Consider the following 11,977-nt stretch of genomic DNA (forward strand, 5'->3'; position numbering starts at 1 on the left):
GATGCAAGAGGGAAGAGATATGGGAACATATGTATATGTATAACTGATTCACTTTGTTGTAAAGCAGAAACTAACACACCATTGTAAAACAGTTATACTCCAATAAAGATGTTAAAAAAAAACATTAAAATTCAACTACTCTAGGAACATGCAGAGCAAGCTATCTTTTGACCTCATCATTCAGATCTCAATTTAAGTATTACTTCCTCAGGGGAAACTTCATGGTTCATCCCCAGTCCCCCAATCAGGGCAGGGCCTCCAACCTGTTTCACAACACTTAACACAATTCTAGTTTAATGGTTACTTGTGAAACTCTTGTTTAATGTCTGTCTCCATCATTGGCCATGAACTCCATTGTGCAGGCACCATGGTTGTATTGTTTGCTGTTGCATCCTGTTGTGCATGGTATATAGTAGGAAATTAAGAAACATTTGTTCAATGAATGAGTAAATTCATGAGATTAAGTGGAACAAGGTCAAATGGACTAGGAAACATACATCTAATTTCCCCTTTCTGTTCTCCTAATTTTTAAAAAAATATTTGCTTATTTATTTATTTGGCTGCATTGGATCTTAGTTGCACGTGCACTCAATAGTTGCAGTACATGGGCTTAGTTACCCTGCCCGTGGCATGTGGTATCTTAGTTCCCTAACCAGGGATCGAACCCGCGTCCCCTGCATTGGAAGGCAGATTCTTAACCACTGGACCACCAGGGACGTCCCTCTCCTAATATTTTTTTCCAAGCCCTCCAGTAACCACGTCCTCATGACTTACGGAACTGCTGCTAAGTAGAGGAAGAATGGGTAGTTGACTAAGCATATCCCTTTAAGGACACACAATCAATGACTATTCAGAAATAAAATCCATTCACTCTGACCTATGCAAGCTACGTCTCAAAAATTCAAAATAAATGTATTATGGAAATTATAAGATGTGTAATCATTAATTTACTCTAGAATAATAGTTCTAAATTTTATACCTGTGTATGTCCTAGTATGTTCTAATGCTTCTCTCTGCCTCAAAACTGTGACAGAACTAGGCAGTTTGTTCCTGGAAGCATATGCATTACTCCCAGCCACAAATTTGATTACAGTGGTTCAGAGCAGGAAAGGAGACTTTACAGACAAATTACTCCTTCTTACCCACCTCCACCCTAAATTTCATTTACATAATGCAGTTCTTAGTATAAATAAAATGAGTCAGCATCGGGGAAGACAAACTGAAACATGACTTCCATACCAAAGGCAACTTTTCTTTCTGTCAGTCTTAGTGAGTAAATTATCTTCTAAGTAATAGAATTTTTGAAAAATAGAGGTCAGCATGCAGTTAGGTCATAAATATCTATGTGCAGAATTTTTTTTAACTTTTAATTTTGGTAAAATACACAGAACAAAAAATTTACCATTTTAACCATTTTTAAGTACAGTTCAGGGGTGTAAGTATATTCACATTATTCTGCACCCATTCCCCAGGCGTCTTTTCATCTTACAAAATAGAAATTCTATACTCATCAACAACTCCCCTTCCCCCACTGCCCCCATCCCCTAGCAACCATCATTCTACTTTCTGTCTGTATGAATTTGACTTCTCTAAGCACCTCATCAAGTTTCCAGAATCATACAGTATTTGTCTTTTTGTGAAAAGTGTCCCCTCCCTCAAAGCCCCAGTGCAGGCCAGGCCTCTTACTTGAAAGGGCTTGGAGTGGGAGGTCCAGGGTCTGCTCTTTCACTCTGCTCCCACTCCAACAACCTGGAAGGAGGTGGGAGGCACATTCTGGTTCTGAGATTCTCTGCATCACTCCCCTCTTTTCAAGGCTTAATTCAGATTGAGGGCTGAACTAGGGTGTAGACAAGGCAGTGGCCTTCTACATAATTGGCTGGGTGGTGGGAAGTCCTCTCTTCCTGGGTTGGCATGGTGCCTGGGGCCATGTTTTTAGCACCAGCCTGATCCTCCAAGGATCCCTTGAAGAGAAGCAGCCATAGCTCCCTTTGGCCCTTCTAGCTCTGTCTGTCTCCATATCCTCTCCAGGAGGGGTGACTTTACTTGCCCAGTGGCCCCAGAGGAAACTCCCAGCTCCTGCCCCCCATCAACCTCTGAGATCCTTCTTATGGGACTGATAATGATCTTTTCTAGGCCCCCAAAGCTGAGGGGGACTGCAGTGAGGTATCCCCATCCTTTCCTCAGCTACTCCACATCACTGCTCCTTCTCATCTACTGGGCTAGGCTGCTCCAGAAAGCTCCAAGGGGTTTGATATGATTTCAGTTCCACTTGTTCACCACTAAAGTGAAGTTGTTTTAATCCACTTGTTTACAGCAAAGGCAAAAAAAAGTTGTTTTTAGAAATAAAGTTGTTTCGGGCTTCCCTGGTGGCGCAGTGGTTTAGAATCCGCCTGCCAATGCAGGGGACACAGGTTTGAGCCCTGGTCCAGGAAGATCCCACATGCTGTGGAGCAGCTAAGCCTGTGCGCCACAACTACTGAGCCTACACTCTAGAGATGAGCCACAATTACTGAGCCCGCGTGCCTAGAGCCCGTGCTCCGCAACAAGAGAAGCCACTGCAGTGGGAAGCCTGTGCACCGCAACAGAGTAGCCCTGGCTCGCCGCAACTAAAGAAAGCCCACGCGCAGCAACAAAGACCCAACGCAGCCATAAATAAATAAATAAATAAATTTAAGAATCTTTCTTTAAAAAAAAAAAGTAAAGAAATAAAGTTGTTTTGCTATAAGAATAAAGTAAGTTGTGTCAGGATGTCATTATCTCATCTGTTGTCATCGATAAGCACCCAGCAGCTCAACTGCTGAGGGGCCCCACTGGGGGCTTATCAATAAAAACAGACTAAGAAGCAACTGTCGTGAGGAGTTTGTGAGGACTATCCGAGAGTTTTGACCTGGGCAAGGTGACTCTTTGCTGACCTAACAGCTCTCTGAAGACCCTTGGAGCATAAGCTTCTTCTGGTAAAAGTGACTCTTTTACCAGCACTGGTGAAAGCTGTGCAGGGACCCAGCAAAGATCCTATTACACCTCAACACCAGGCTTCATTCCCTAACAACATACCCTAGCAACAGGGGACTTTCCACTTTCGTTTAGCTGGCAGCTAGACATCAACTTGTGGTTGGCTAAGCCAAGTCTCCTGAGAACCAACCGCATAGGAAAGATACACCTCAACTGAATTTGGACTTTCTCTTATCTCCCCTTGCCTGGAACAATAGTGTAAGCAATCTATCATCTGGAGTATGTTATTTCTTTATTGGCTTATTAAGAGACATATCCAGTATGCTATTGGTTTGTGAAATTATAATTCCCACAGTGAACCTATGGTAAATAAAATATTAGCAAAGACAGTCTCAGTCTCTGAGCATAATTTGCCCCAAAACAAAACACATCTCTATCTCTATGTTCATCTTTGTCTCTATTTCTATATCTCTCCCTGAATGGATATGCAAGAAACTGGTAACAGTGATTGCTTAAAGTAGGGAGTTAGGAGTCAGTGAGAGATTTACTTTTCACCATATATACTTTTATATTGTTTGAATGATATTTTCTTGAGGGATATATATATATGAAGGTAATGAATTCAAAAGAGCTTTATAAATCATACAGCATCGTACAAATATGAGGGTTTTACTGTTACTAGTATCTACCAGCAACAAGATCTCAAGCACTGAGTTTTTGTGAAAAAGTTGAAGGACTTAATTTAGTACTACGTATGTTAGAATTAGTTCTTTTAATTAATTTATTTATTTTAAGTCACTCTGAAATATTTAATGACGTTGGCAAATACTCCAGGTGAGTGGAAAAAATATAAAAATTGTGCAGGTGTCTGATTCCAATTTTGTATATTCCTGTGTAAACATACATATACAAAAAGAGACCGTAAGGAACCATCCACAGTGCTTTGACGGGGAGAGGGGAGACATGAAGTGTTAATTTTCTTAATTATATTTTTCGATATATCCCACATTTTCTACAACAAATTAACAAACGCTATTTGGAAAGAAAAAAATCACAAACCTTCAAACTTGGCCAGAAATGAATTTTTTAAAATTTCGTGAGAATGATTTGTTGCAGGACGGAAGGAGACAGGCGAGCAACCATGAGTAGTGCTAGGAGAAGAACGGAACCCTCCTCCCAGGCCCGGAAGTCCATTAAGAACTACAAGGAGAGGCGAGAGAGAAGCGGCCCTCCACTACGGCTAGAGCGACCCTGAGAAGGCACAGCAACTTCCGGGGCGGAGCTCTCTGGTGCTTTCATTTCCGTTGGGGAAATGTGGGCTGCTGGCCCCGTGAAAGTTCGCGTTTGCTTGGCTGCCATTTCCGTCACTTTGAGACGGTGCTTGAAATTGGGAGCGGCAATGGCAAAGAGCAAGTTCGAGTACGTGCGGGACTTCGAGGCTGACGACACATGTCTTGCCCACTGCTGGGTGGTGGTGCGGCTGGACGGCAGGAATTTCCATCGGTGAGCGAGCTGGGCTCAGGGCTGCGTGCTTCGCCAGTGCTTCCAGAGAATGCGACACATTTGTCGCAGCCCCTAGCTCATGGTTACCGGGGTAACTCGGCAGCCAGTGAGCGCGCGGCACTGAGCATCACCCTGCGGGCTGGCTACAACCGGCTTGAGCGCGAGCTAGGTGGGGACGCGGTGCTCTCCTAGTGAGGAGCTGGTTTGGGGTGTCCATTAGCAAGACTGTGGTCGAGAAAGTCACTCTCGGGCCCATTATTTCAGCTCTTCAACAAATTGACAAGCTATTTTGGTAGGTATCTTTGAGGGCTGACTGTTTAGGGGCCCGTTTTGGCCTTGCTGTGGGCAACACTGTGGAGTATGTTGTTTCATAATAAGTAGCAGGACACATGGACTGGATTCAGGAGGGAAAAAGAAAAAAAGAAAGAAGTGTAGCAGGAAGATGGGAATTTAAATCTTAAAAAGTGTTACTTTAGTAATGATTATTGTAGTTAACATTTATTGAGCACTTCCAAGGAGCCAGGCATAGTTATATTTGTTATCTCCCTCTCATCTTCAGGAGAATCCTAGGAAGTAACTTTATCCCCATTTCCCTGAAAAGGGAATGGAGGCTTAGTATTTATGTTCCTTTTTCTCAGTTGGTTAGAGCAAGAAAAACTAGAGTTCTTAACGAAATGGATCAGGTTGTGGCTACTGGAATGTCTGGACTCACGGCACTATTACAGTATGTTCCTCTTTGAATAGTCTCTTTGATCTGTGGTATTAATGACAAGCTCTCTTCCACCCATATCCTTTTCCCTCTTCTTTTTCCCTTACGAAGTTTTGCTGAGAAGCACAACTTTACAAAACCTAATGACAGCCGTGCTCTCCATCTAATGACTAAATGTGCCCAAACCGTAATGGAAGAACTGGAGGATATTGTGATTGCATATGGACAGAGTGATGAGTACAGCTTTGTGTTCAAGCGGAAAAGCAATTGGTTTAAAAGAAGAGCCAGGTAATTTTGTGGCCTAGCTCCTTCAGAATATTTCCTACCAGCATTTGGCTTCTGCTTATCTTAATCACAAACTTACAGACTGTAGTATTTGCAACTGCAGAATGTATGTATATAACAGGTTAGACTGTTGTACTTCCATCTGATACCTGAGCATTCTGTATACCTCTTTAATTTTTTCTCTCTATTCGCCATCACCTTAGCTTCTAGACTGATCTGGCATTGAACATTAAGACTAGAAACAGAAACTAAAATTTTAGTTAAGGAGGATCTCAGTACAAATTAGACAAATCTGATATTTGATTTGGCAGTATTTTGAAACTCTCACAGGAAACAGATCATGTAATGAATTGGGATGTTTTTAAAACAATGGTTCCCCTCCTTCCAAGACTTGAAAAAAAACCTCTTGAACCATAAATTCACGTCACATGCTATGGAAGAACATTTGACATTAGTAAATTACTTATAGGACTAGAAGGAGAGACAGGCTGCATTTAAAATATATAACTGAAATACTAAAATACTTTTTCTTGACCCATCGCATCTTATCTCTTAGCTTGCTGGACAGTTTGTGTTATCTCTCTGTTACACCCACAGACCCTGTCATGGGGTTGAATTAATATCATGTATTTTCTCTTTTCTTGCTCCACCCACTGTGCCTTTTGCAAGTAAGTTTATGACTCACGTGGTCTCCCAGTTCGCCTCCAGCTATGTGTTTTACTGGCGGGATTACTTTGAGGACCAGCCCCTTCTGTATCCCCCAGGCTTTGATGGAAGAGTCGTGGTGTATCCTAGCAACCAGACTTTAAAGGACTATCTCAGCTGGCGGCAAGCAGATTGTAAGTGAAACCAAATAAACAGATGTAGTTAAACTACTGATTCCTTATATTAGAGATGATGATCTGATACGTTTTTGGCCCATATATTTTGTTTGGAATGCAGTATTTCAAGTTTTTTAAATTAGTTGAAAATACTTGAAAAATTGGAAGGTTTTATGTAAATACTACTTATTTCTAACTTTTTTTTTTTTTGAAAAATCAGGTCTGGCAATAGTAGGTCTATATTCCCACTTAGTATTGGTCAGAACCTGCGTAGTGACTCCTGCCTTTATACGCACAGACACACACACACACATAAACACACACGGAGGCACACATTCATGCACATAGGAGCCAGCGTGCCTCAGCCTCTACCATTCCCGGTTGTTCCCCCGGGAACTCTGCTTTACACACCTATGTTTGTGCTGGCTTCAGTGGGTATTCAAGTTGTGACCCTTCCTTACATGACTATGGTGAAATGTTTGTGAGACTTTTATTCATTTGGTGTGTCTTGATTTTGCCAGAACTGGAAGAGAGGTGGGAATAATACAAATCAAATAACTTGGAAAGTATTCCTTAGCTTAATGCACAAGTTAACAGATTTGTGTAAAGCACAACTGAAATGACAGGATAAAACTGTTAGGAAATGAGTGTTTTCTGCTTGACCACTGCCCCCTGTGTTCCCTGTGTATGGCTTTGCACAAGTAATTATATGTCTCTGCGGTCTCTTTACTTTAAGGAGGAGAGAGGTGGGGTTCCAGTACTCTTTGAAGGGTGAATATTGAATAAAGATTCTATGTGCATACACAGTGTCACTATGTTTTCTTAACAGGTCACATAAATAATCTTTATAATACAGTTTTCTGGGCACTTGTACAGCAGTCTGGATTAACACCAATACAAGCCCAAGAGAGATTACAGGTATAAAGATCTTACTGCATTAATGCTTAAGGGGGGACAGTTTATGCTCTCTCATGACATTTGGCCTTCTTTTTAATCTCTTAAATTTTTACAGTTTTGTTTTGAAAAGATACTAAGATCATACTAGTAGCAGGTCTGCTGCTTGCTTGCTTTGTGACTGTGGATAAGTTGTTACTACTCCCTGAGCCTCAGTGTCCTCAGCTGGAAAATGGAATTAATGGCTCTACACTACCACATGGTAATGCTTAGCTGGAGCTGTGTATAGGCTGCCCCCTATAAAGGGCACATGCTCTTCTTTTTTTGTCAGCCCCACCTGGCTGCTTCATGATTGTCAATCCCTGCTGGGGACCTGGAGTTTCTTGGGGTTAGGACTCCTGTATATCATTAAGAGTTTAGGCTCTGGGGGTCAAATAATTGTACTCAGAGGCTTTTGTTTAATTTTACCATCTCTGCCTTAGTTTTTAATAGGTAAAATGTAGAAAATAGTAGTTCCTACCTCATAGGTTTCTGGTGAGAATTAAATGGCATGATGCATGTAAAACACATAAAGTCTAGTACAGAGCGCACTGTAAGTACTTAATAAATACTGGCTTGTATTATTAGATGACCATGCTACTTGTAGGAAAACTAACCGTGAAATGAGATGATGTGTTGTATTAGCTCCTAATACAATGCCTGGGACGTTATAATGACAGAGTAAATGGTTGTCATTATTAACAATAATGATAAAGTTGTATATGTAGCAATAATAGGAAGACTGGTAGATCTAGCCAGAGTTTGGAAGTGCTGAGATCAGATTTTGATTCTTATACGAATAAGAGCATTTTTGGCCTCGGAAAATTTATATAATCTTTCTAAGCTTCAGAGCTCTCATCTCTAAAATGGAGATGGTTATGAGGGTCAAATAATACAAAAGCTGTCTAGTACAGAATCGGTACTCTTACTATTAGTTCCTCTCACCCCATCGCAGTAGTGACTTGTAAAGCCAGTTATTTGCTACAAAAGAGAATTTTATGAATTTTGATATTTAAATAAGATTTGAACTGCTTTTAAAATAAAAATTCATTAACACCTATATGATGTTTGATGAAATGCTTCCACTTCTGGATTTGTTGTGGAAGTTTAGATAGAGAGTGGAATGGATAGGTGGGGTTAGGGGAGAGAAGAGACCTACAAAGCTTTTTATATCTGTTTTTATTTCTTCAGGGAACTCTTACAGCAGACAAGAATGAGATTTTATTTTCCGAATTCAACATCAACTACAATAATGAGCCACTGATGTATAGGAAGGGAACTGTGTTGATATGGCAGAAGGTAATGCTGTTATGTCTGAGGAAAAACGGAGGTCAGAAGGAAAGCCTGTGCCCATCCCAGTCTTTGTCTTGCCTGCTGCCTGTATTCTGATGTGACTCCAGTCACTAGCACAAATTAGACCCTTTCCAAAACGAGATGCTATAGATTATTATTATGGATGCTCGTTTTGTCAGTTTGTCAGTGAACGTTGTGATCTGGACTCCCCCGTTCTGTAAGTAGAATCACAGAATTTTAGAATTATTGCACTTATTTTTCCATGTCATGAGCTCTCCCCAAATCTAATCAAACCCCTTTAAACAGGTGTAGTGCAGATATGAGAATTTTTGCATTCAGAGAACATTTAAAAAAATAATTTCTCCCACACTGGATAATTACATTAAATGGTCCATCCATCCCATGAGAACTATAATATGAGAAACTGATGTTATATGTGAGGGTTCTGTCCCTTATAGAATGTTTGAGGGCTTCCCTAGACAGTCATACTTAACTTAATATTCTGTCTGTGCATTCACCTATATCCTTAATTCTCCCAATATTTTTGCTCTGTTCCAGCTCCTGGGCATAAGTCTCTAAATTTATTTCCTTCTGTCTAAAGTATTTTTTTCTGAAATGAATGTTTTCAAGTATTAAGGGGTATTAGGTACCCCACTGGCAGCTTCAGCTCTTTTATTAGTATTTTTTAAACATTTGGCACAGACTCGGATCCTTCTTAATGCAGGTGGGAGAGCAGAAATGTCTTTAATTTTATGGTTATTGCTAACAAGGAACATAGCATCCCTTCTTTGTTCCTAAGGCCTCCTTTCAAAATATAGCAACATAACTTTTTTTTTTTTTTTTGCAACATAACTTTTTAAAAAAGTATTTTAGTTGTAAAGAAATTCATGTATGGTGAGAGATATACATATATCTCTGATATATATGTATATATATATATGTTCATATATATATATATATGCCTGAAAATATGTATTTGTCAGAAGGATATAAAGTAAAAAAGTAAACTTCCCCCACTTCTCCCTCTTCTCTCCCAAACCCACTCTCTAGTTAATGTGTCAATATTTTAACTTTACCTATAGGTGGATGAAGTCACGACAAAAGAAGTTAGGTTGCCAGCAGAAATGGAAGGAAAAAAGATGGTGGTGACCCGGACCAGGACTAAGGCGGTGCCCTTACACTGCGATATCATTGGGGATGCTTTCTGGAAGGAACATCCAGAAATCCTAGATGAAGACAGCTGACCCTTTGCTTTTCAGTACTGGTGTGCTTGACCATGCAGGGTCCCCCAAGTCTCCTGGCCTTAGGTGGCCCTAGCATCTGTGCCATGCAGAACAGTGTCCTGGGAGTGACATGACTCTAGTTGGGAGGGGAACAGAGAAAGAAAGGATGGATGTGGGTGGTGTATCTTGTTCCGCTTTAAGTGGAACACCTATTTTTCAGTGTTGAAACATGGTTCCTTTGGTAGAAGTGCAGTTTTTAAAAAATTGTACTATTTTTATAAAGCAAGAACTATTTTATGCCTGCAGAATGAATCATTTTTAGATTGTGGCGTAAGTCTTACAAAAACTTGTCAAGCTCTTTTCACCTATGATAGCAGATGAGCCCAAACTTTACTCTAGCCCACTTGTTCTTAAGCACAGAATCCAGTGACCTTGGTCACCTTTCCCACCTATCTACTTGCATTCATCTTTGGCAGACCTGGAGTTAATATCGGTTGATGCCTGCCCGATGCCGCTGAATTCAGGAATTCCAGGGCAAACTTAGGGCTTTGTGCCAATCTCCAGATTGGCAACTCGAGCTGAACAAATGAGTTGTAGTTTGGATGTCCATGTGTAAACATTCCCTAGATTGGTTTTGTGGAGTTGGCAGCTTGATCATCATGATCATCTTGCCAGGGGCAGTGATTACAAGGCCACTTAACCTCTTTCTAAGAAGAAAGAGAATTACCTGTTTATGTGGGAGAAAGAAAACGCGAGAATGAATGAATGAGGAGGAAGAAACATTTACTCTCTGTCTTCTAGACACTTCAGTTTTGAAAGTCACCTTCCTGTGGACTTCCTGAAAAAGATTCTCAGGTAGCCTCTGTATAATCAGAACAATGACATTTGAGTTGGAGAACAGAGGGACCAGCCCGCATCTTGGGGTCACAGGTAGCAGGTGGCAGAGGAGTCCTAATAGTTCTCCGTGCCGACTGGCCAGTGGAGTTGGGTGAGGAGCAGCAGGAACTGCAGGTTGCCAAGCCGTTGGCCTCTCAAGGGGGGAGGCAGTGGGGACAGGTGGTAGAGAACTCACATCTCCTGTCCTCATTTCATGTTTCAGAGGAAGAAGATTAATTTGGCTCTATAAAGAATTAAGAGACAGCCCACATCCCAGTGCCTGGTCTTGCATTGTAGAATTTACAGCCAAGAAGAAAATGTATTTTTGAAAGGGCAAAGGCTGGTCTCATCCCTCACCAATTGACACCCCATCTGTCAATGCCTTTTTTTCCCTTCCTGTTCACTTCATGGGAATAGGAGACATGGCTCATGTTTGGTAATTGATAAAATGTCTTTGAGAGAAAAAAATAAAGGTTTCAACTCCCTTGGCCTAATTTTTCATTTGTTTTTTTCATACAAATGCAGTATATGAGTCCAACTTTCATGTGTGTGTGTCTTTACATAAGCCAGGCTCACATCCCTTCCTCACAGTGGTGGTTAACAGACTTCTGGATGCAACAAATTTCCTTGAAATACTCATTTAAAATGCCAGTTCTAAGCTTTCCCCATGAAGATTTTGGGGTTCAAAGGCTTTTGGTGGATAATGGTCAATGTACCACACTTTGTGTAACAAGGCCCAAATATGATATACCTAGGCTAGTACACTGTGATAGGCCAAGTAAGGAGATAAGAATATAGCTCTTGACTGGCAAATTTAACTTAATTGTAAGTAAATTATAGCATTTTATATCAAAACAAATATAAGTAGGTATTAGTACAAATTTTCAAGACAACTACCCACGGAAGTTTTGGGGTTCCTGTGGGTGCTATGTGATACCACAAAGGCTATCACTTGATTTTGTTATAAGACGGGGATGTGCACTTGCTCGTGGAATTGCCAGCAGTTTGCAGGTTTGAGGTTTGTGTTGGGGCAGGGGTTTTGAGCAAAGGAATGACCCGGGTTTACCTATTGAGTTATGCAGTGCTATCAGAAGCATTGTTCGTAGCTTTTTATGTTATCTTTTTAATTTTGCATCATGTATTCTAGAGTATACTTCACAGCTGTGTATTTTCATCCTGCTCTCTAAGAGAATAGTATTCTCTCGGGCTTCCTTTCCAGGTCTTAAGGAAACTAAAATATACACAAAAGCAACTAGTATAGAATTAATACCAGTTGATAGCAGTTTGGGAGAGTGGTGGCAGTTAGGAAAGTGATTTGTGTGGCCTGTAGGTGACTGGAAACATCTTGGCTCTGCTGGATGAGGGGACAATATCTGGGCCTT

At 40.8% G+C, this 11,977-nt stretch overlaps 1 protein-coding gene across 4 annotated transcripts; it reads left to right on the forward strand.

Annotated features, from left to right (window-relative positions):
- The first annotated feature begins 4,114 nt into the window (after positions 1-4,114).
- Positions 4,115-11,080, forward strand: THG1L (tRNA-histidine guanylyltransferase 1 like). Of its 4 annotated transcripts, none has more exons than XM_007122185.3 (6): positions 4,115-4,455; positions 5,276-5,452; positions 6,119-6,288; positions 7,100-7,188; positions 8,395-8,502; positions 9,579-11,080. In XM_007122185.3, exons 1-6 carry the CDS (start codon positions 4,265-4,267, stop codon positions 9,738-9,740), a joined length of 897 nt encoding a protein of 298 aa, XP_007122247.2. In that variant the 5' UTR covers positions 4,115-4,264; the 3' UTR covers positions 9,741-11,080. The 4 variants fall into 4 exon arrangements, with proteins under 4 accessions (XP_007122247.2, XP_054942848.1, XP_023972990.1 ...); XM_055086873.1 differs by having other exon boundaries at positions 4,115-4,371; XM_024117222.2 differs by having other exon boundaries at positions 4,367-4,455; positions 6,214-6,288.
- The last annotated feature ends 897 nt before the right edge of the window (positions 11,081-11,977 follow it).

Source organism: Physeter macrocephalus, chromosome 8 (assembly GCF_002837175.3).
Source record: "Physeter macrocephalus isolate SW-GA chromosome 8, ASM283717v5, whole genome shotgun sequence".
In the NCBI taxonomy this organism is placed as follows: Eukaryota; Metazoa; Chordata; class Mammalia; order Artiodactyla; family Physeteridae; genus Physeter; species Physeter macrocephalus.

Coding starts and splice junctions, on each gene's coding strand:
- THG1L (XM_007122185.3), top strand. CDS start 4,265: ATGTGGGCTGCTGGCCCCGTGAAAGTTCGCGTTTGCTTGGCTGCCATT. Junction 4,456..5,275: donor GACGGCAGGAATTTCCATCG/GTGAGCGAGCTG, acceptor TCCCTTACGAAG/TTTTGCTGAGAAGCACAACT. Junction 6,289..7,099: donor CAGCTGGCGGCAAGCAGATT/GTAAGTGAAACC, acceptor TTTTCTTAACAG/GTCACATAAATAATCTTTAT.